The sequence below is a fragment of the Pinus tabuliformis genome, chromosome X (assembly GCF_031772625.1).
Source record: "Pinus tabuliformis cultivar Carrire ecotype Pingquan chromosome X, CPIR1, whole genome shotgun sequence".
NCBI lineage: Eukaryota > Viridiplantae > Streptophyta > Pinopsida > Pinales > Pinaceae > Pinus > Pinus tabuliformis.
The window spans coordinates 162,191,255-162,216,548 of NC_142308.1; the positions used below are offsets into that span (position 1 = coordinate 162,191,255).

At 38.5% G+C, this 25,294-nt stretch overlaps 1 protein-coding gene across 1 annotated transcript in view; it reads right to left on the reverse strand.

Annotated features, from left to right (window-relative positions):
- LOC149138958 (uncharacterized) overlaps positions 1 to 25,294 on the reverse strand; it is a 213,350-nt gene that overhangs the window by 173,686 nt on the left and 14,370 nt on the right. The window contains exon 2 of the mRNA XM_089449605.1: positions 2,031 to 2,183. Coding sequence (XP_089305731.1) covers positions 2,031 to 2,183 — 153 coding nt within the window. The remainder of the gene's footprint in view (positions 1 to 2,030; positions 2,184 to 25,294) is intronic.

The window sequence follows — 25,294 nt, forward strand, 5'->3', positions numbered from 1 at the left end:
AGACATCATAGGGCCTGCGCAAGCACTGTGCAAAGGCTAACGCAGAGAGTCCAAGGGGACGAGTTTTCTAAAGGAAAGTTGTGTCAGGGTTGCTTGTGGAAGAAGGGTAATTCCCTTACATAATTTGGCCAGATGTTTTTATTGTTTGGATTGTCAGTTGGGCATCCATAGATTGTACTCAGATTTCACTACTGCATAATAATAAAACCCTCATCTGCTGCACCAGTTTTCCCAAGTTGGTTTTTCCGAGGACATTTGTCCAAAAATAACAGTGTCATTTTTATGTGTTTGTGTGCTAGAATTTTCTCAGTTTCCAACGCTATTTTCTTCCACAGTTTATTTGTGAAGGCTGCAGTGTGATTTATTTGATATTTTCCGTAGCAAATAAATTGCTAAAATAATTAAAATTAGAAAAATAAATTCTAGTTGCTACAATAGGATTTCAGTTTTGAAATTTTCACACAATAGTCAAACTGCTTCGTGAACTCGTCCACATCACTGGAACTCGTACATGACTAAGAAGATCACAAAATCGATTCCTTGAATAAGACATAAATCAAGGAATCCATTCCTTCACTAATTTTCAACACTGCCATCCATTTCATTAACTTTCTTCTCTAATTGAGATAACCTAAATTCTAATTCTTCACTTTCTTCATGAGTCAAGGATGGGTCGTCAGTAGATTTAATTAGTGTAGTAGCTTTCTTTGGAGCCATGTTGGAAAATAATAATAGCCCTCCTCTTTATTACAACCAAAAAAAGAAAATGGATCTTTTAATGAATACTTAGGTCACTAGTAAGTTATGTAACTTAATTTGGAGGATATTAGAATGGCTAAAGCTTTATTGATATATCTTTGAGTTTTGAGGCCTTTTGGATCTGAAAATTTGTTCTGTAATACTCTGATATGTAGTTTCTGCAATTCCACAGGTGTGAACTAAATCTAATGTGCTAACTGAAACTTATAGTAACTTTCCCAAAACTTGTTGATTATTTGGCCTCTTCCCACAAACAAACTTGTATAGCGTGCCACATGTCCAATTCTTAAAATATAATTATGGAACTTGTATCTGAGGTACTGCTACATGTCTCCTGAATTTCTTGATGATTTCATAGTCTAAAAATTTCTAGACAAGAAGATAGCAAAAATACCAAGCTGACCTGTTTAAAATTTATTTCATGACTATTCACAGACCCTAAATTCCAAAGTATAGTGAACCAAATTCTGAAAATGGAACTAAATATTCCCCGAGATTTCTCCTTAATATAGTCCAAAGTTTCATTTTATGAAGCCTTACAGAACAGAGAATCTATAATTGTCGATCGCTTAATTTGATGGTACTCTTGTTCAAGCACACAACCAATGCTTGGGAGAAATATCTACAGAAGGCGTTCAGTCAAATCTAAGAAGTTATACATTTCCAACTTTCAAGGCATTTAGTAGGTTCCAATGAAAATCGATACTTCCAGTCTAGTAAGGTTGACGTTGGAAACTTTAAGACCCCAAATGTTTCAAATGAAAAGATTGTTTGATAGAAGACAAAATAACTAAATTTTCTCCCTTTCTAAAAGTGGATGCTGCAATATAACTTTATTTGAACATCAAATCTCTAGCAAATGTTTAGGGCCATTAACGAACAAAGCAGATAATAAATTCCATTTTCCTTTCTGTTTTGCTCAGCCACTCCAGAAAAACAGTTCCAAATGAAATTTGGGAGATGGCAACCTACTAGAAAACTAGACACCTTCACTATTCTAGCATTTTTTTTGCATGGAAAAGAGTAAAGACTTTCTGAAAGATTCCTCAGTTGTCATCAAACTTGTCAACTCATGACCAAAAGCATCACGACTTTAGAAAAGAAGCTTTCATTCACAATGCTTTCAAGAAAAATCTACAACAATAGAAGCTAATAGCTTATGTGAAAAAAAATTGTGCACACCAACTTACAATCAGGGAAAAAAGGCACAAATTGAAGCTTAGTTACCTAAAAAGATTCAAGAATGCACAAATTAAGATCAAGTTCCTTACATAAATCTCAAATCAGCTTTTAGACTCTCCAAATCCTCTCGTGTGACTAGGGAGGATAACTTGTTGGCTATGTTAATCAAATGATTTGCTACAGCTCCATGATCAGCTGTAGGAACTGTTTTTCCACGAGCTTTTCCATTTGTGCCTGCTTTCCTGTTAAAAAGACTGAGAAGATGGTGAGTATATCACTAGAAATTTTCAAGGCATGTCTTTGTTTCAATATCTCTGTCATTGTCTTTAAATAGCAATGGCAAGGATATAGTAAGAATAACACATTTATGGACTTTTCTTCAGAATTTGTTTTCTAATTTCTATTAAATATAATGATAAAGCATATTAGAAGAAAAGAGGGCAACAGACACACTGACACCACAAGACAAAATCTGGGGAAATTAAACATGCTGCTGCTATGTTGATCCTGACAAAATAAACATCATCGAATAAAACTAGCCCTTGTCCATTTAAACAGTAAGTATAATCAAGTCTAATTTAACAGCCCTGAAGAGGAAGCCAGAGTCATAAATAAGTATAACCCAGGCAATAATCATAAAACACCTGCCAGCTCAAGCGCCCATAGCCACTATGGTGGCTTATAAGGGAACTTGTCATCATTGCAATTTGAAAGCAACTAGCAGGCTTCCACAACAAAATAATCATCCAATAGTCTCCTCTTCATTTGACAAGTACCATACTACCAAATGCATTCCATTAACCAGTTAGAAAAGCAGGCTTGATCTCATAGTTAATATAAAAAATTTTCATCAATTGAAAACAAATTCTAATGCCATGGAGCTACTTACTTGCACACATAAAGGGGCCCTCATTCCTAAATCAGGGCCTACTTCATCATGTATACCCAGTGTATGAAACTGGCCTCACAGATAGAAACATGAATTTCAGACAAAATCCTAAAAATGGTCAATGGGATGCTGGTTTGCTGTGAAGTTGATAGAGCATTAAGACGTGTTTAGTGTATGAAACTGGTCTCACAAAAAGAAAAGAATTTCAACAAAATCCTATAGATGGCCAACAGCATGCTGGTTCACTGATAAGTCTGACAGACTATGAAGACATGTGTTTAGCATATGAAACTGGTCTTGCAGAAAGAAATGAAGTTCAAACAAAATTTTATGAAAGGCCAGACAACTGCTGGTTCATCAAATAGGTTGGCACAGTAATTTGCAGAAACTGGCCTCACAGAAAGAAACATGAATCCGAATATCAGAGAACCAGATAAATGGCCAATAGTGTGATGATTCACTGATGTGTTTACAGAGTATTAAACCCTATGTTTAATATACAAAACTGGTTTTGCAGAAAGAAACATCAATTTCAGACAGAATCCTATGAATGGCCCAACAGGTGTTGGTTCTGATGAGATTGACAGTATTAAACCTTGTGCTTAGTAAATGAAACTGATATTGGACACGGGAGCGTGGTTTAGTGGGAAGCAACGAGGTAATGAGGTTTGTACTAACATTTAGACTCAGGTTCATGCAGATGAGACTGGGTGCAAGTCCTCAGTGACTTCGACAGCCTAGATACACCTCCTCATAGTAGCATGGAAGCTTAGCCAAAGAAATTCTAGAAGAGGTATTACTTTACTGATCGAACAGAAAGAAACATAAATTTCTGATAAATCTATAATGACCCATGGGGATTTAATTTGTTGATGAGGTTGATGGAGTGTTGCAAAACTCAAAAATGAAATAAGTCAGTAGGGGTCAAAATGTCAGAATCCAGGAACAGCTCAAAAAAAAAGAGTGGAACGACTTGAAAGAACTTGGTAAACGTTAAAAAAATGCAAAATATATTTTCAATTAAAATATAAATTTACAGAATAAACACCAAGTTTCCTCTTTAAAAGAACTCTGAAACACTCCTCTCACTGCAAGAAGCACAATCAGTGATGAGGCTGGGTGCAAGTCCTGGGTAACTTCAACAGCATACATACACCCCCTCATAGTAGCACGGAAACTTAGCCAAAAAGATTCTATAAGAGGTATTGCTTTAAAAAAAAAATGAAACTGATCTAACAATATAGAAAAAATAAAAAATAAATTCACACTTACACATTTTTTTTCAAATAAATCATAATTTATAAAAACATTGGTCCTTGTGACTGTTGCCTCAAAATCTAGCAGGCCATGTGAGGGGACTCGCAAGGCAATGTTGAGATTTTCTGTTTTAAATAAAATAGGCAAAAATCTCAGTAGGTGACAACAATAAGAATTTGTTGCTAGATTAGCTCCAGGTTGTTGGGAGAGAGTTAATGCATCCTATATTTGATGTGAGAGGATTTATGAGGCAGTTAGATTCTCCTAGCTATAAAACAGGTATCCATACGGATTGTTTTTTGGGTGAGAGGTTGTGAGGAATTGATTTATGTAATCTCCTGTTTGATTAATAAAGATTGCCGATACCTATGTTTGGTGGACATAGCCCAGATTGGTTGGGTGAACCACGTTAATTTTCTGTGTCTTCTGTGCATGATTTTATCTGTTGTGTATATTTGTTTAATTGTTGCACACCTTGCCTCTAACAAGTGGTATCAGAGCAGTTGGAGGCGTGGCACAGCGAAGGAGGTTCTGTGTTTACCGGGGTCCTGTTGTTGGAGCGTGGCGCTGCTGGACCAGACTGAAGGTGGATCAGAGCTGGCTGAGTTGAACTACTGTTGCATCCATTTGATTGCTGGCACGTATGAAACTAATACCTGCGCACAGATTAGGGAACAAGCCTGCGTAGAGGTGCGTGATTGACCTGCTGGTGCGTATGATTGCCGGTGGTGTGTTGCTGGAGCGCTGAGCCTGCGTGTGAATGCGTATGCCATGGATTGCTGTGCATGGAGGATTGTTGCGTGGTGTATTGGAGCGCAGTTGCGTGCGTGGTGTATTGGAGCGCTGGTGCTGCGTGGAGTTCCGGGAGGTATTGCGTGCTGGTCCCTTGTCTGCTGCACAAAACTCATATTGTTGTGCGTGGAGTCCCAATAATAAATTGCCTGGTGCTGTGTTGAAAAGCCTGAACGCTGGTTAATGCGTGGTGCTGGTGAGTGTGGTTTTGTTTTGGGATTGGCGCGGGATTTTGGAAGTCAGTAACACCAACAACAGAAAGGCGCGGAATATCCAACGCCCGCAGGAGACTCAACGAATAGTATGTTGACGTCTCTAGTTATTTTCATCTTTTGAAAAGATGAAAATGGAGTTCTTTTGGATTTCAAATATATCGTAATCTTCCTTTAAAGAATCTTATAATCAGGAAAATTCTATCATGTGATAACTTTGAAGAATGGCTCGTTGAGAGACAATAAATTTTTTTTAAAGTGTATGTTTTTTTTTTTTTTGTGGTGCGGTGTTGAACACTGTGCGTTGAAAACCGAAAGGGTATTTCGACGGCCACAAATTGCCGAATTGGTAGAATTTGATACTCAGTTTTGTGTATTGTAATTCAGTTTTTTTTAAAAAGCAAAGGCAGTGTCATATAAGGCATAGGCAGTTTTTTATATTAATTGCTGGTATTTAAAAGTTGGATTTGGAGATTATTATTTTTGGTTGATACGAGATGGCGAAAACTTAGAGTGCCCGGTTTGAAATTGAAAAGTTTAATGGCAAAAATAATTTCGAGATCTGGAAGGTGAAGATGTACGATTTGCTTGTTCAACATGGTGTGGCAAAGGCATTGTTGGGCAAATCCAAACAGCCTTACAACATCACAGATAATGAGTGGGCCGAGATGGATGAAAGAGCAATCAATGCTATTCGACTGTGTCTGGCTGATGATGTCCTGTTTAATATCGTGTCAGAAACAACAACTGCTGGTTTGTGGACGAAACTGGAGAAACTGTACATGACCAAATTCTTAACCAATAGGATTCTCCTGAAGCGACAGTTGTACAGTTTGCGAATGAAGGAAGGTACATCGATTGCTGATCATTTAAATGCTTTTAATACTCTTCTTGTGCAATTACAAAGTATTGAAGTAAAAATTCAATCCGAGGATAAAGCTATTACTTTATTGTGCTCGTTGCTGGAGTCATGGGATCATTTTGTTACTTCTATATGTCTTAGTTCATCAGAAACTATTGAGTTTGATGATGTAGTTGCATCCTTATTATCGGAAGAAACAAGGAGAAGGTCGCATTCAGAAACCTCTACATCAGAAGCCATGATGGTAAGAGGTCGTTCGAGAGAAAGACGCTCCAGTAGACCGAGCGACTCACGTTCAAAGTCAAAAGGGAAGAAGAGTAAGGTAAAGTGTTGGTCTTGTGGCAAATCAAGACATTTAAAGAAGCACTGTTGGAAGCGTCAGCAAACTTCTAAAGCAGATTCTTCAACAGAGAAGAAGGAGGCAAATACTACAGATACAGGTTCGGCATTAGGTTCATGTATGAGGTGATGAAGTATTATCAGTTAATGTGTCAAATCATGGGAAACTTGGTTGTTAGATTCCGGTGCATCAAACCACATGTGTATTCATAAACACTGGTTTAAGACATATAAATCAATTGATGATGGTGTTGTGTACATGGGTAATGATGTAACATGTAATATTGTGGGAATTGGGAGTATACAAGTGCAAATGTTTGATGGGACAACAAAAATATTAACTGATGTGAGGCATGTACCAGATTTAAGGAAAAATTTGATTTCATTAGGAGCACTTGATTCAAATGGATATAAAACTGTAATTCAAGGTGGAGTAATGAAAAGTTACAAAGGTATTTTACTAGTTATGAAAGCTAAGAAGGTAGGAAATCTATTTCAGTTAGAAGGAAGTACAGGGTCAGATTATGTGTCTACGGTGTCTGAACATGACAGTAGTTCCATTCACTTATGGCATCAAAGATTGGGGCATATGAGTGAAAGAGGGTTAAAAATTTTGGCTGATCGCAAGTTACTTCCAAATCTAAAGTCTGGAAAGTTAGATTTCTGTAAGCATTGTCTGTTTGGAAAACAAAGTAAGCAAAAAATTTAAAACAGGCAAACATACTAGTAAAGGCATACTTGATTATATCCATTCAGATGTTTGGGGACCAGCCCCTACAACCTCATATGGTGGCTCGTCTTATTTTGTATCATTTATTGATGACTTTTCTAGGAAAGTGTGGGTCTACATGTTGAAAAGGAAGTCTGATGTTTTTTCAGTTTTCAAGCAGTTTAGAGCATTGGTAGAAAACAGCACTGGTAGAACAATAAAATGTTTAAGAACTGACAATGGTGGTGAGTTTACTTCCAAGGAGTTTGACAACTATTGCAAGGATGCAGGGATCGAGAGACATAAGACCACGGTTTATACTCCTCAGCAAAATGGAGTTGTTGAACGCATGAATAGGACTCTTCTAGAGAGAGCAAGGAGTATGCTGAGTAACGCCGGGTTGCAAAAGGAGTTGTGGACGGAAGCGGTGGCAACAACTTGTTATGTGATAAACCGATCTCCATCAACGGCGATAGGCTGCAAGATTCCTCAAGAGGTATGGAAAGGTCACCCTTGTGACTATTCTAAACTCAGAGTGTTTGGTTGTGATGCATATGCTCTAGTGCCTAAACATCAGCGAACTAAATTAGATCCAAAGTCTAAAAGGTATATCTTTGTTGGGTATGGTGTTGGAACAAAGGGATATAGATTGTGGGATCCTACTACCCGCAAAATCATCATCAACAGAGATGTAAAGTTTAATGAATCCTCTCTTGTACAGTTAGATGTAGATAGTAGATTGAAATAGGATGATGTATCTGACTTTCAGCACATTCAGTTTGATAGCATTTCTAATGATAGTCATGATGACCATAGTTCAGATACTAGTCATGAACAGGTTTCAGAATCAGAACATGAACAGGGTTCAGGTATAGATCATGAACAGGTCTCAGATACTGATCATCAAGAAGTTCCTACAGATGGTAGTCAGCCAATCGAGGAAGCGCCAGAAACATCCTTAAGGAGGTCGACAAGAATCAAACGGCCACCGAGAAGGTATGATGATTATGTTACTTCAGTTGCATTTACTGCTAATGACGATGAACCTCTGTGCTATCAGGAAGCAATAGAAGGTTCGAAAAGTGACAAGTGGAAAGCAGCCATGAAGGACGAAATGATGGCCTTAGGTAAGAATGGCACATGGGATCTGGTTGAGCTTCCGAAAGACAGGAAAACTGTAGGGTGTAAATGGGTTTTCAAGCTGAAACGGGGTGTGAATGATACGGAAGACAGGTACAAAGCGAGGCTAGTTGCAAAAGGGTTTTCTCAGAAAGCCGGCATTGACTTTCATGAGATTTTTTCACCAGTGGTTAAAATTGTTTCAATTAGAATTGTGTTAGCATTAGTGGCTTTGCTTGATTTAGAGTTGCAGCAATTAGATGTTAAGACTGCATTTCTACATGGAGACTTAGATGAGGAAATTTATATGGAACAACCGGAAGGGTTTGTTCAGCATCGCAATGAGAAATTTGTCTGCAGGCTCAAGAAGTCATTATATGGCCTAAAGCAGTCGCCTCGGTAGTGGTACAAGAAGTTTGATTCTTTCATGTTGAGTCAGAAATATGTTAAAAGTGAATATGATCATTGTGTTTATTTTAAACAGTTAAATAATGGCATATTCATTATCTTAGTATTGTATGTTGACGATATGCTTTTAGCAAGCAAAAGCATAGAAGAAATCAACAGGTTGAAGGCTCAGATGGCAAGGACATTTGATATGAAAGATCTAGGAGCAGCAAGACAGATTTTGGGCATGGAAATTTTTAGAGACAGGAGCAATGGTAAGCTATGGCTATCACAACAAAAGTATATTGAGAAAATACTTTTGAGGTTTGGTATGAATAATGTGAAGCCTGTGTCAGTCCCTTTCGCTTCCCATTTCAAGCTTTCTTTGAGTTTATGTCCTAATTCAGATGAAGAAAAGGAATTTATGTCTCGAATTCCATATGCTAATGTAGTAGGGTGTTTAATGCATGCGATGGTGTGTACGCGACCAGATATTTCACATGCAGGTGGGGTTGTCAGCAGGTATATGGCAAATCCGAGTAAAGAACACTGGTCAGCAGTGAAATGGGTGCTTCGGTATTTGAGAGGCACAAGTAGTTATTGTATCACTTACAATAAGAGTAGTGAATTTGTTTGCGGATATGTTGATTCCGATTTTGCAGGTGATTTGGATAAGAGAAGGTCAACTTCAGGATATGTCTTTACTCTTGCAGGTGGAGCTATTAGCTGGATGTCAAAGCTACAGAACATTGTTGCTTTATCCACTATTGAAGCAGAATACATTGCTGCTTCTCATGCTTGCAAAGAAGCGGTTTGGTTGAAAGGTTTGTTTGGTGAGTTTGGTAGGCTATAGGACAACATCAAGTTATTTTGTGACAGTCAAAGTGCAATACATTTGGCTAAGAATCCGGCCTATCATAGTAAATCAAAGCATATACCGATCAAGTACCATTTTGTAAGACAGGTTATCACTGAAAGAGGAGTCTCTCTTGAAAAGGTGCATACAAAGGAGAATTGTGCAGACATGTTCACGAAACCAGTTTTGTTAGAGAAGCTACGTTGGTGTTTGGCTTCTCTTGGCTTGCAGAAAAGATAAAGTAATAAAGAAACAGGGCATCAGGCTAATTGTTGTCAAGGTGGAGATTGTTGAGATTTTCTGTTTTAAATAAAATAGGCAAAAATCTCAGTAGGTGACAACAATAGGAATTTGTTGCTAGATTAGCTCCAGGTTGTTGGGAGAGAGTTAATGCATCCTATATTTGATGTGAGAGGATTTATGAGGCAGTTAGATTCTCCTAGCTATAAAACAGGTATCTATACGGATTGTTTTTTGGGTGAGAGTTTGTGAGGAATTGATTTATGTAATCTCCTGTTTGATTAATAAAGATTGTCGATGCCTATGTTTGGTGGACGTAGCCCAGATTGGTTGGGTGAACCACGTTAATTTTCTGTGTCTTTTGTGCATGATTTTATCTGCTGTGTATATTTGTTTAATTGTTGCACACCTTGCCTCTAACAGGCAAGAGGCAGGCTATAGCAGCGATGAGTTAGACTGCCACTGTCACCTCAACACTCTTCTCCTGCTCTTTAGTGGAATTGCACCACGAGGCTTCCCAGTGATCGCCTAAGAGGATATTCTATATTATAAGGCTCAAGGTGCTAAAAGCTTGGGCTAGGTAGAGGTACTCAATGACGAACAATGGCTCAAGGAGATAAAATAAGGGATAGGGTATCATGCACCTAGACTGCAAAGGCACTTTTGACCTAAGGTTTATTGATATGTGGCAACAAAAGACTTTCTAGGCACATATGAACCAAAGAAAGGGTTTCCTAAAAGATAGGATCAACAAAGGAATAAAGCAAGCCCTCTAATTAAGTCTCAAGTTGAAGCCCTTGCAAGGGTTAGGGTTTCTAGGGCACAAAAATATTTAGAGAAGAGAAGTTTCACCATGCAAAAGGCTAGATTTTGAGTTAAAAGGATCACCAAGGCAACACTTAGGTTTTATTACCACTACCACTCATCCACAATTGCCCTAAATCAATTCAACCCTCGCTAGATGCCCTAGAGATTTGCCTTAAAAGGCTTAGAAAATAGAAAAATAAGGAAAAATATTAAGTTTTTGAAAGTTTTTTATCAAACAAAGGTTACCAATGCCTAATCCTACTTGGGTGATGGAATGATTAGGGCTACTTCAGAAGATAAAGGACAAATGCTTGGAGTAAGGGGTGAAAGCTCTTGTTATATAAATCCTAACTATCCTTCTTGTGAGGGGAGAAATTAAATAGGAGAAACTCACTGTTACCAGTCAAATTAGCAGTGTTGGCAAGGTTCAACCAAGACTCCTACACAGGAGTATGTCCAATGTCACCTCAGTGTATTCCTCTTGCTTTACGCCAACTCCCACTAAATGCCACAGGCAGTATCCCTACACACAACAACTCAACCATGAAATTATAGACCAATACCTAAATGAAATATATGGAAGAGGTAGGAGTTAGTTAAATAACCAAATTCTGATCTGATTTATGATATAACAGCAAATTAATATTGCAGACCAGCAATGAGAAATTACTCAATATGCCAAGAAAATGGGCTTTAAAATGCCACAAATTGAGTATGAAAACTTCTTACCACAATAGAAGACAAAATAGAGTTGTTATACCTGTTCTATATGGCTTGTAAGAAGACAAGGTACTTGTTCAAACCTGTAACTTTAATATTTCTGGAAAGTAAATCAGGCCAGTAAGCATAGGGCCACTTCAGGGGCCTGAAAATAGCCTTTAGTGAACATGAAACTCAGGGGACTTTGTTGGAGATGTTAGTACTATCAAAGAGCTTTCCAATGAGCACAAGAACATTAATTTTTAATAAGTAGTTTAAAGATATTAAATCTGCAATACAACTACCCACAAATAAGCCTACAACTGTAAGGGCTGAAAATTGACTTTGCCAAAAACAATGATTAGACCTGGAAATCTTTTTGGACAGCCAAGTATATGATCTAATAGTTACTAATTAGTCAATGAAAAATCTCTTTAGATCAATTTCGATGGATACAAAAGATTTTATCTTCGTTTTCACATATCCCAAGGCCAGGGTTTGCCTCCAATTGCTCCCAATTGTTGTAGATTATTTCCTAGACATGTAATTAGCATTAAAACACTTGGAAATATGATTAGTACAGCAATACAAGGCAAATCAAAGGGATTTGTATTCACCCAAATTGTACACTAGAATGCGACAACTCTTAGAGCAGGGGTTGTCACTCTGATCCATGCCCTCTCCATTTAAGTTGTCTCCTAATTGTAGACTAAGAGGGGCAGTCCCTATGGATGAAGAGATGAACAACTTGTTGGAAACCAACAAGTAAAGGAGACACAACTGAATGGCCTAGCGACATGGTTGAGATTATTAGGCAAGTATGATTATTAAGCACCACTTGATTAGATTTATTTAGATTTAAAGTTAGAGACCAGTGCCTTTTGAGATTGATTACTTGCACAATATAAATTAGTTTACCAACTAACTCGATGAACAGTTGTTGCAATATCCAAATTCTATTCTATACGAAGTGCAGGACCTAGTTCTATATGAAATACAAGCTTTTGGTTATTTTTAATTATATGTCTAATTTAGATTTATCCTTCTCAATTCTTTTGGAACTAGTCTCGAATGCAAGTTATAGAAAGAAGTCCACAAGAAGGAGGCTAAGGCCTCATTAATGATACCTCCCTTGGAGTTCTAACCACCTAGGTGCATCCGTTCCTACAAGGGATTGCCCACAAGAAAACTGCAAGGTATGTTAACTACAAATGAGGATCTAAAGTCCGCAAACTAATTGGAGAAGGTGGTCCTATCTTCTTACAACCAAGCTTATGCTTGGAGGTGAATTTTAAATGCACTTCTAGTCCTAGAATGAGGATGCAAGATATGAGTGAATGCTTCAATGAGATTATCAAGTGGATTAAGTACTTCAAGACAAATTATTTAAAATCCAAATGCTTATAGTGATATTCAAATTAAGATCAATTAGGTGAAGCACTTAAAGAACAATTGAATGACTATCTCAAATGAAGCAAGATAAACAATTCCAATGAAACACAAGTGGTGACACAATGATACATAATTAGCAAAAGATTATTAGAATTTCACTTATGGTCACAAGAACAAATTAGAGCACTTAATGAAACAATGAGACAAGGCTAGCAATTCAAATGAGATTAGCAATTCTAAGAGCTTATTAATATGTCAACAAGATTTTATCTTATGATTAGCAATATTACTCAATGATTAGACCCAATAGCAAGTTACCACTTAGATCATAGGCCAATGAAGCACATTAGATGACAATAGAAACAAGCTCAAAATGAGATTGCTAACAGTGATTAAAAAATGAATGTTAGATACACAATGTGTTAGTTTTTATAGCATTGGAGGTGTTCTAGTCTCGAAACTTTGTGGAGAGGCTAAAACACAGAGGTTCTCCATAACCCATAAATCGTTTTTGGAAATTCCACCTAGAAGTGTCTCAATTAGATTATTAGCCTATTTTTAAATATTTCCTAAGTCTAAACTTAGGAAAAGGGGTTAATTAATCAATATTAATTAAGAAAGGTGTGAATCATCTAGAAACTCACACGGATCGATCTAGATATGATCTCAACCATCGATTATGTTTTAATCTTGGTCGTTGGAGTCCCAACTGGAGATTATAAGAGGAGGTCGATGGGTAGATGGAAAACATACACTTGAGATGATTTTCCTTAGGCAGTTCGATCCTCCAAAGAGTAGCAGTAGTTGTCAGAAGAGTTCGAGCCAGAGAAGGGAAGCAGAGACAGAGAGGACCAAGGACAATGATCCAGGGGAAGTTTTCCGGATCCGTAGAGACAGCAACAAGAGGCTGAGTTATTACAAGTGAGGTTGCGCAGAGGACTGCGCAAGCAACTTCAGAGGGCAATTAGATTTAGCTGTGGGGAAATCAATTCAACTTCCAGAGGCCGAGAAAGTCTTCCAGAAGGCTGGAGAATCATTTCCAGTAGCAGAGTCAGACAGAACGACTAGATCGGAGGCAGTTTCGAGCTAGACGTCAAAGGGTTTGCGCAAGCACTGCACAAAGGCTAGCGCAAGGGGTCCAGGAGGACGAGCTTTTGAAGCCAAGTTGTGTCAGGGTTGCTTGTGGAGGAAGGGAAATTCCCTCAGATAATTTCAGCCAAATTTTCTTGCTGTGGATAGCCAATTTTGTTGAGAAATCTAGGGCATTTAATGTTAACAATTTCTCTGCTTAATAATTGCTTGTGATATGTTTGTTCTTCAGTTACTTATGATCTTTCACTTTGTTAGTCTATTAGTGTGTTCTTTTTCATCAAGACAATTACCAAAATAAAGACAAGTGACACAAAATATAGGCTTCTCCAGCCAGGGCCAAAACCTCTCACCTCTAGAGAGGAAAACCCGATAAAATTCTTCTTCTACATCTTCAATTGATAAGTACCAAGACCATGACACTGACTCTTGACTCTAGTATCCTCTTTCAAGAACCTTGTCACCAACCTAGACTTCCTTATCCTTCCTTCTCTTGCTCCTTCTAGAGAAACTTGGTCTCTACTTCTTATGCTACACCTTCACAATTGCCCTAGAGAATCTCAGTCTCTAGGTCTTCTAGAGAAACTCGGTCTCTACTTTTCTATTCTAGAGGATTCCTTCCTTCGCTATCCCAGAAGAAACCTATTCACTGCCTCCCAGAAGATTCCTTCTTCACTGCCCCAAAAGATTTTGCTACCCTAGAAGAATCTACTTCACTATCCCAAAAGAATCTGCTGCCCCAGAAGAATCTACTTCGCTGCTCCAGAAGATTTTGCTTCGATTTACCCAGAAGATTCTTCCTTCGATACCCTAGAAGAGTGTCATTTTTACCTTAGAGAAAACCCTTTCTTACTGCCTCCTTTTCACACTTCTTTCTGCACTTCTTCGCTAGAATTGAGTTCGAACTTGATGCTTAGAATGGAGGCTGAGTTCCCCTACTTATACCCCTCTTCTCTGGGTTTGTAGGCCGACTTGTTCTAGCAGCTCCTTCGATGTTTGTAGGCCGACTTGAAGAGGTTTGGTGACAAGTTCTTTGGAGGATACTTTACATAGACAAGATGACCTTTTACAAAGTGTAACATGACTTCATTTACATGACAATGACTCTTATATTTTATGACTAGAAAACAAATAAATCCTAAAGACTATCAATGGGAGTCTTGAATCAAAAACAAAATCCTTTCTCATGAAACCCATGAAGCAAGTCAATCAAATAATTTTCATTTTCCTTATTTACATCTCTTTACATAAAATCATAATTATGTGTCATTATGAAGACCGAACCTAGTTACATCTTTCAACACTCCCTCTTAACTAGGGAGGTATTCATAATGGTACCTTGAACTTTCTCTTAAGAAGAATTTGGATTTGTAACTCATTTGTATAGCATCATACCAACTAGCATTTATATAGCAAGGCCTTGACTAACAGCTCTATCCATAGAGCAAAATGCTAGTGAGACAAATGATTTATAGACATCTTCAGCATTGTCTCTCTTAGAACATATCCTACCTGAGTTCTCTCAGGATATGCTCCATGAGGACTGTTCCTTTCTTGGACTCCCCAGACCCCAAAAGAATATCGATCCCCCATGACTACTCTTCCATGGGATTCCCTAACTCATCCCACCAAAGCAGTAGATGTCAAATGATTACACAATCCTCCATTCTGTCTTCTCAGGTAAAGCACAAAACAACATGTCTATCACTCCTTCTTATACCAAGAGATTTTATTCCTTTTATGTAACCATTCCTATCACAGAGGAATGTACCTAAGCTTACGGCTTAGAAATTTCTGAGTTTCTTCCAAGTAAAAAACTTCTTCTCAGGCTCCCTCTTAACCAAGGACCTATAGAACACTTAGTTGCATGAAGAGATCCTTTCTTCGATGTCATGGATTTCTTTTAAGGAATCTTCAACTTTTGGGAACTTTTGTATAGAGGACACAGATCATACATCTCTTTTGTCCATGAGTTAGTCATGTCCCTAACTCATCAGAAAGTGATCCATCAGATTTTCCATCTGGATTTGCTTCATGTCATTTTGCTTTCATGCCATATTTCTGGAAGAACATTACATCCTTCCATATGGTCTGCTTGGAAGTCATTCACAGATCTTCCCTTTTACAATTCTACAAAATCCCAACCAGATGTTAGTTCAAAAATAATCAATGTACATTTCAAATTAGAATTACCTTTATGATGATCTTTCACCATGACATCTTCCTGTAAGTATCGGCATCCTGCAGATTGACACATCTTCCATAGATATTTAGTGTCAAGGATCTCTGTTTTTTTTCGACTTTTTCCGGGAGATATTCTAGTCAAATCTTCTTGGACTTTGAATGTCTTCTATCATTGTTGTATATTATCACGATCTCTTCCTTTCTTTTCATACACTTTATTCCCAAAAAAGCTTCCAATCTTGATTGTAGTTAGCTTCCTTACGTTGCATATATTATGTTGATTTCATCTAGTGTGACTTATGCTCTTCTGCAACACCTAGGAGGAGGAGATCCTTTCTTCTCTAGATCATATTGTAACCATATGATTTTCATAATAATCCATATGAGCATACCACATTTTTCTTTCAATCATCCAGACTTCCTATTGTAGCATTATCTGAAAGGACTTTATCATTCAGGCATGCTTTCCTTGTTGTGTCATCAAATTATTCCTTGAATCCCACAAGTTGGAATTCCTTAATGAAAAACTTTTGCTTCCTTTCTCTATCAATGAGTCCTTTGATGAGAATTCTATCAGAGAAACTTGAGGATATTTTATGTCCTCATTCGGAAAATGTTTTCTTCTATGATGATCCCAGTCAATGATGATCTTTTGCTTCTTATAAATACTCATGAGGTTTCCTAAGAGCTTCCTAATTAGTAGTATTTGGACCAGACATACTTTTTTCCATGTCACAAGCTCTCTCTTCTAATGTTTCTATGTTATTTTTCTAATGAGATGCATCCTATCTAATTTTAAACTGCATCAAGACCATAATTTATAAGTGAAAAGTACCTTCTTAAGAAGAAGATCATCTCAGTCATAGTAGAGATCTTTTACTTCTTCATTCTTAGGCTTCTTGGACTCAGGTTCTTGCACTTCTTCAATAATGTGTGCCCCTTCTCCTGACATCCGAAGCACCTTATCTTATCCATGTTCTTTTTCCTTGAGGGACCAAACTTTCCAAATTTTCCCATTCTTCTTGTCATTGTAGCATATGCTTGATTCTGTTCGCTTGGTCTGACATCAACCTTTGCTTTTAGTCCAGATTTTTCGATCTTACATAGTGACCATAAATCTTGAAATGGAGTAGTTTCTTTCTTTCCATATAAGCTTGAAGTGAAGCTACCCCATTCTTCTGGTAGTGCATTTAGTACCACTATGGTCATCTCTCTATCAGACATAACTTCTCCTAGTTCTTGTAGTTGATCTCGAATTTCTGATATCCTCATGAAGTATGAGGCTATTCCATCTTCCTTGGATATCTTTAGCTTGTAGAGTTCTTGCCTTAAGGAGATTACTTCTCCTGCGGTACTTACAGAAAACAACTCTACTAGTTTGTCATACATAGCTTTTGCAGTTTCTAATTTTGATACATATGGGATTAGAGAATCTTTTATAGATTCTATGAGAATCCTTTGAGCTCTGACTTCTTCCTTCATGTATTTGCCATGAGCTTGAGTATCCTCTTTTGGAGGCTGGGTTATTGATCCCTTAATGTGAACCATGACCTCATTCTCAATAAGATTGAGGTCAATCCTTTTCTTCCATGCAAGGAAGTTTGTAGCTCCAACTAGTTTATTGATTTCCTTGCAAAAATATATTTTAATATTATCAAATATAGTCATGGAATTACTTGTCAAATCGCTGCTTGCTTCCTCCTTGATGTTGATGGATGGCCTTTTTTTATCAGAGAGAGGTTGATTTATGATCCTTTGATGATCTGAAGTGCTTCTAGGGTTTTACTTTTTCTTCCTGCTTCCTTCTTATGATGTAGGTCTTGGATTTGTTGATAACCTTTGACTTGCTTTGATTCCCCTTTTGAAGTTTGATTTGTATGTCAGCTTGCTTTGTCTGCCCTTTCTTGTCTTTAGCACCTTAGCTCTGATACCATGTTGAGAAATCTAGGGCATTCAATGTTAACAATTTCTCTGCTTGATAATTGCTTGTGATATGCTTGTTCTTCAATTACTTATGATCTTTCACTTTGTTAATCTATTAGTGTGTTCTTTTTCATCAAGACAATTACCAAAATAAAGACAAGTGACACAAAATATAGGCTTCTCCAGCCAGGGCCAATGTGAAAATTCCTACACTCTGAAAGAACCCCTACTACAGAAAATCTGAATCTACTTCACCTACTTGATTTTTAATATATATTAACCAATTTATTCTTCTGAAAACTGAAGCAAATTACTTTTGCAGCCTACACTAATTAAATATTTGATTTCATGAAATAGAAAACAGAGAAAAGAACAAGATACATAGGACACACTTATTTTTGGACACAATGGTCCCCGGAAAAAACCAATGCAGAAAATATGGTGCAACAGTTCTGAGGGTTTATTATTATACAGAAGAAATATCTGAATACAAATCTAGGATGCTCATCAAGCAATCCTTTACAAAGAAAATACTAGTGGAAAATCTGAGTGAGTTTTACCTCAATTCACCCAGTAGAATTACGGCTGATCTGGCACAAGACTGGCTAACCCCGACTATTTCTGCGGTTGCTCTTCATCAGCACTATGTCAACTTCTTTGCCCTCTGCGTCAGCTTTCCCAATTGTTCTGGCAGTTCCCGACAGTTCCGGTAGTTCTCGGTAGTTCCCGCATTTCCCGGCAGTTCCGCCAATTTTGAATTTTGCGTTCTGCGTCTGCTCTCCCGACTGTTTCGGCAGTTTTGGATTTTGCGTGACAGGAAACTTTTCTGCGTCCTCTCCCGACTTCTGCGCTGCCTCTCTGCAAGCTCTCTCCGCCTCTTTGTCAGTATTCTCTGGAAAGTCATCTCGGATTCTCACTACCCCTCTGCCACAAGATCTCCCCAATCGATTTTCCTCCTGAGAACTTCTCACCTCAGAAAATCGATTTCCTCAATCTCTCTGTGTGTGTTTCCAAATGAACCCCAAGCCTCCATTTTATACTTGTCCTGTTGAGTCTTCAATGACCGAGATTAAGCCTTTAATCAACGGCTAAGATTAAAACATCACTCAATCCGTCTTCTAGATCATTCTCACCCATATTTTGATTAATACCCATTATAATTTCCCTAAGTTTAGACATAGGAACTCCATTAAAAATATTAATTATTTTAATAAAATACAACCTAGGTGGAATTTCACCAAACGATTTTTGGGTTCTTTAGAACTCATGTACCTTAGCCTCTCCACCAATTTTCAAGGCTAGAGCACTTTCGATGCTACCAAAAACTAACACTCCCTCTTAGCGAGGAAAGTGCTCTAGCAACAATGTGCACCTGCATGCTGCTCTGTTTCTGAAGCACCTCCTTTCTGCATTGTTGTTGCCAATGTACTGCTGCATCTCTATTGTATGTTGTTGTTGCATCTGTACTACAGCTCCCACTCAAACGCTGCATTTGCTATGCTGATAGCACTGCCACTGCTAACACTGCATCCGTACTGCAACTCAGTTGCTGAGAGAACCAACTGAAAAACATCCAAAATTAGTTGACCTTAACTGTGTTCAGCATAATACAATGAATGTTGGAATCTCACTGTTGTTGACCATCTGAGTCTTCTGCGCTACTGCTGACTTCTGCAATGTGCTATCTACACTGTCGCCAACCTTGCTCTGCGTTGATCAGTCTCTGGTCCCAAGCTACTGCATCTATCCTCCAAACAATCCACTGCATCATCTGACACTAAGTTCATCTCGTTATTGTTGAATGTTGGGCTCCCGTAGCAAGGAATTGATCCAAGAGGTGGACTCCTCAAGGATCCTGCCCATATGTAGTCCTCCTGACTACAACTCAATATTTCCCCATCTCCCTCCTGGAGATGCGTGGGTACTCATGGCATACTTATCCTTGTCGATCTTTGTTGAAAAAGCCTTAAGATCATGTTTCTCATCCTTATCCCTTTTCTTCAAAGGACATTGAGATGCATAGTGGCGCATCTTGCCACAACTGAAACATTTCACCTTCGAAATGTCCTTTTGCTTCAATTTCTGCTGACCCTTCGATGCTAGAGTTGCATTCTCCTCCTCCTCCCTCGTCTTTGTGCCACTCCCACTGCTTCCACTAAGGTTGACCTTCACTAGGTCCCTCCTTAACTCCTCTTGTTGAAGAGCCACCCACATCTCCTCCCATGAAGGTAGTTTTTCTCTGCCCAACATGCTTTGGACGAAAACTTGCCATTCATTTGAGACTACATTCAGGGTTATCCTCACCATCGTGGTTGGTTGAGGAGTGGACCCCACTACAACACGCTAGTCTCCAATGTCCTGAAGACGCTGAACATAGAGGTACACCCCTTCTACTTTCTACATCAAAGTCCGCTACAACTTCTACTCCAAATACATCTTTCGTTGTTCGGTAGAGCCTTCATACAGAGAAGACAAGGCTTCCCACATCTCGTGGGTTGTATCCTTACCCGGCAAGTGTGAGACCACATGATCTCGAACTCCATCGAGAATGAGCCTCTTTGCCTTCTCTTGCTCAGCCTTGTACTTCTTCTTTTGATCGTTGTCAGCAGGAACAGCTACAACACTATTGACGTAGGCTTCTAGATCATATTCCTTCAGAACAACTAAGATTTTGGTCTTCCATATGACATAGTTGGAAGCTCCTTCCAACCTGTTTTGAGCCCATGCGATGCCATTTCACCCAATTGTCGAACTGACTCCTCTAGTCACTGCTTAGCACTGCTCAGCTGCTCGGCAAGTGAGAAATTAGAACTTTCTAGCGGAAAGTTCTTTGAGGAGAAAATTCCCCTTCTACTTGTCTTTGTTCTTTTCCAGCGGATTTCTACCCGGGCAAAAACTGCGCCCTTCAAGCACTACGCTAAGGCTCTACGTCACTCCCTTTGCCTCTGCAAACTCACGAACTGGAAATCGTACCTCTATGTCGTCTAACTCAGAGAAAGATTTCCTCGGATTTGCTTCCCGGCAAGGACTGTGCAATCCCTTCAAGGGAATTCGAATTGCTACCAAGTGCAGCTGTCGGCCTCACTGCTTAGCACTGGATTTGCTCTTCTTGTTTCAAAATCAATGCTCCGATACCATTTGAAAATTCCTACACTCTGAAGTTACCCCTACTGCAACAAATATGAATCTACTTCACCTACTTGATTTTTTAATATACATTAACCAAGTTATTCTCCTGAATACTCAAGCAAATTACTTCTGCAGCCTAGACTAATTAAATATTTCATCTCATGAAACAGAAAACAGAGCAAAGAACAAGATACATAGGACACACTTATTTTTGGACACAATAGTCCCCGGAAAAAACCAATGCGGGAAAACCGATGCAGCAGTTCTGAGGGTTTATTATTATGCAGGAGAAATATCTTAATACAAATCTAGGATGCTCATCTAGAAATCCTTTACAGAGAAAATACTGGCAGAAAATCTGAGTGAGTTTTACCTCACTTCACCCGGCAAAATTCTGGTTGATCTGGCACAAGACTGGCTAACCCCGGCTATTTCTGCGTTGGCTCTGCGTCAACCCTGCATCACCTTCTCTGCCCTCTATGTCAGCTCTCCCGGCTGTTCTGGCAGTTCGGATTATGCTTTCTACGCTGGTTATGCATCAACTCTCCCGGTTGTTCCAGCAGTTCTGGATTTTGCGTGACAGGCAACTTTTCTGCGTCAGCTCTCCCGGCTTCTACATTGCCTCTCTGCAAGCTCTCTCCGCCTCTCTGTCAGTATTCTCCGAAAAGTCCTCCCAGATTCTCACTGCCCCTTTGCTGCAAGATCTCCCCAATCGATTTTCCTCTTGAGAACTTCTCACCTCAGAAAATTGATTTCCTCAATCTCTCTGTGTGTGTTTCCAAATGAACCCCAAGCCTCCATTTTATACCTTTCTTGATAAGTCTTCAACGGCCAAGATTAAGTCTCTAAATTAAAACATGACTTGATCCGCCTTCTAAATCATTCTCACCCATATTTTGATTAATACCCATTAATATTTTAATTTCCCTAAGTTTAGATTTAAGAACTCCATTAAAAATATTAATTATTTTAATAAAATACAATCCAGGTGGAATTTCACCATTGTTTTGGGGTTCCTTAGAACTCATGTGCCTTAGCCTCTCCACCAATTTTCAAGGCTAGAGCACTTCCGATGGTACCAAAAACTAACAGCCAAAACCTCTCACCTCTAGAGAGGAAAACCCGATAAAATTCTTCTTCTACATCTTCAATTGATAAGTACCAAGACCATGACACTGACCCTTGACTCTAGTATCCTCTTTCAAGAACCTTGTCACCAACCTAGTCTTCCTTGTCCTTCCTTCTCTTGCTCCTTCTAGAGAAACTAGGTCTCTACTTCTTATGCTACACCTTCACAATTGCCCTGGAGAATCTCGATCTCTACTTTTCTATTCCAGAGGATTCCTTCCTTCGCTATCCCAGAAGAAACCTATTCACTGCCTCCCAGAAGATTCCTTCTTCGCTGCCCCAGAAGAATCTACTTCACTATCCCAGAAGAATCTGCTGCCCCAGAAGAATCTACTTCGCTGCTCCAGAAGATTCTGCTTCGATTTACCCAGAAGACTCTTCCTTCAATACCCTAGAAGAGTGTCCTTTTTACCTTGGAGAAAACCCTTTCTAATTGCCTACTTTTCGCATTTCTTTCTACACTTCTTCGCTAGAATTGAGTTCGAACTTGATGCTTAGAATGGAGGCCGATTTCCCCTACTTATAACCCTCTTCTCTGGGTCTTTAGGCCGACTTGACAACTAGATGTAGGCCAACTTGTTCTGGCAGCTCTTTTGATGTTTCTAGGCCGACTTTACATAGACGAGATGACCTTTTACAAAGTGTAACATGACTTCATTTACATGACAATGACTCTTAGATTTTATGACTAGATGACAAATAAATGCTAAAAACTCTCAATGGCAGTCTTGACTCAAAACAAAATCCTTGCTCATGAAACCCATGAAGCAAGTCAATATAATAATTTTCATTTTTCTTATTTACATCTCTTTACATAAAATCATAATTACATGTCATTATGAAGACCGAACCTAGTTACATATTTCAACAAATTTTTGAGATACGGATTGCACTCAGATTATATCATTGCTACTTAATAATAAAAACCCTCAGCGACTGCACCGGTTTTCCCAACTTGGGTTTTTTCGGGGGACTTTTGCCTAAAAATAACTGTGTCAAATTTTTGTGTGTGCATGCCAGTGTTTTCTCAGATTGCAGTTTTTCTTCCGTAATATTTTATTTGTGAAGATTTCAATGTGGATTATTCGTTGTTTGTCGTAGCAAATAAATTGCTAATTAATTTACAGTTAGAAGAATATTTTCCAGTTGCTGCAATAGAATTTCAGTGGTGAAATTTTCACACAATGCAACGATGCAATGACAATGAACAATGCAAGAGGAAAGCCAAGGCAAGACTTATATGACCAATTCACCAATAGATTTCTCACAATGCTATCACTGTGAAAATGCACCAGATCTAAAGAAATCAGACCAGCAAGCTATTAATGTTAGATCAGTCCCAAAATCCTTCTTGTAACTCAACCAATTCAATGTTTATTTAGCCCTTTAATCAAGATGATGTTTCTTTAGTATATTAGGCTTACTTAAGAGCAAGATGCCAACAATTACACTGTTGTAACAATTATATTAGAGTGCTGCAAATTCAGATCAGACTTCTGCAATATGTATCAGACTTCAGAAATGCATAGGACAGCCAACATAGATCAACTAGATTGATGAATTAAACCCTTATAATCAATGTATGATGTCTTATATGAGTTATTAGCTTGTTATTTAGTTGATTAGGCTTATGATTTGATTTATATGCCACTGAAATCTTCATGTTCAGATCTGATTTATGCAACAAGTGAAATAGAAGATAGGGAAGAAACCAAACCCTTAAGGCCTCTAGGCCTTTGACCAGTGGTTGATTCAGCTAGTCAAGGCACCAATGAGGCTAGTTTGGCCTTGAGTGCACTTTGTGAGATTCCCAACACCTGCAACCACAAATGTAAGTATAATAGACCAACAACCAAACACCCCACAGGGAAGACAAGATGAGCCTCCTAGGCTAGCAGCGATGGATCCAGTGGCTGGAATGATGAATCAAATAAACTTTTGACCCTTGAAACCCTTACTTGATTGATAATAAGCCTGCAAAACCAAGATTAGCTCACAAAATGGAAAAAAAATTGATGGAAAACCACTGCAAACCCTTGCCCAAATTCATTATAGGCCTGCAAAACAAAGTATTAGCCTTGAAATCACTTGCAAAAATTGAAATTGAGGCCTTCTAGGGTTGCGGCCTAGGCTTGGAGGCCTAATTAGAGTTGCGGCCCTCTTGGAGAGGCCTAAAATGGCTATGTCTAGGCCTCAGAGGCCTGATTAGGGTTGAGGCCTACCCAAAAATGGCCTCTAGCCCTTACAGCCAGGCCAATCTAGCCTCAAAACGCTGAAAGATGCCCCAAAATGACTTCAACCTTGAAAATCCGCCTACAAAACAACTTCAGAAATTTTTTGCTCAAGAAAAACCTCTTTGCAGCAACAGAAAAAACCCTCTAGTGCTAGCAGCTTCCTCGTCCAGGCCTAGCGTCCAAATTTGGGCACTTGGGCCTTGTAGATCTTGGTCTCCAAATGCCAGATCTACCTTTCCCAGCCCAACGCACTTCCCAGAAAGGTTGGAGGCTCCTCCTAAGGCTGATGCTGGCCTTAAAACCCCAACAGTTTGGACTGCATAATGGCTAATCACTTCTGCTTCAGATTTGCCTTTGAAATTAAGTGCCTGCAAGATGAATAAATAAAGCCCAAGACACAATATCTAGAAATTTCTAAAATAAAACCCCAAAACCATTTACAAATAAGAAAATTAATTTGCAAGGTTAGAAATAATTTACAAATTATTTACAATAATTTACAAGAGAAAATTAGCTCTATTTAGCAAATAAAACATTATTAGCCCAAGTAGATTTTTCGAAATAAATTGATGGAAATAATTTTAAATTTTAATTTATTGGCCAAACCCTCCTGCCAAAAAATAAATCGTTAGATTAAAACTTGAAGCCAAACAAGATTGATTTCTTCCCTCAATCTGTGTACTTGGAAATTTCCAAGGGTTGGAGTACCTGTAGATCTCTATTCAACTCAAAAGATTGATTGTTAGTTCAAAGGGACTTAGATCTATACTTAAAACCCTCAAGATCTAGAGATACCTACTAGATCAAGTGAGCAGTAAGTATGTATCCAAGATCCAACACCTAAGGCAAGATACCTGTACCAATAGATGCTCCTACTACCAGCTATTGAAATAACAATACTCAATAATATTTCAAATTTAGAGCATGAAGCACAAAAATACCAGCACATACCACAAATCAGCGAGACAGAAACACCTTGAATTGAACCCCAAAGTCTTTATTAATGCAAAATTCCAACAGAGCTTAGCTCAATACAAAATTTCAATCTAGTTAGATCATGATTACAAGAGGAGCTTGAGAGCTTCCTTATATAGAAAAATGAGAGG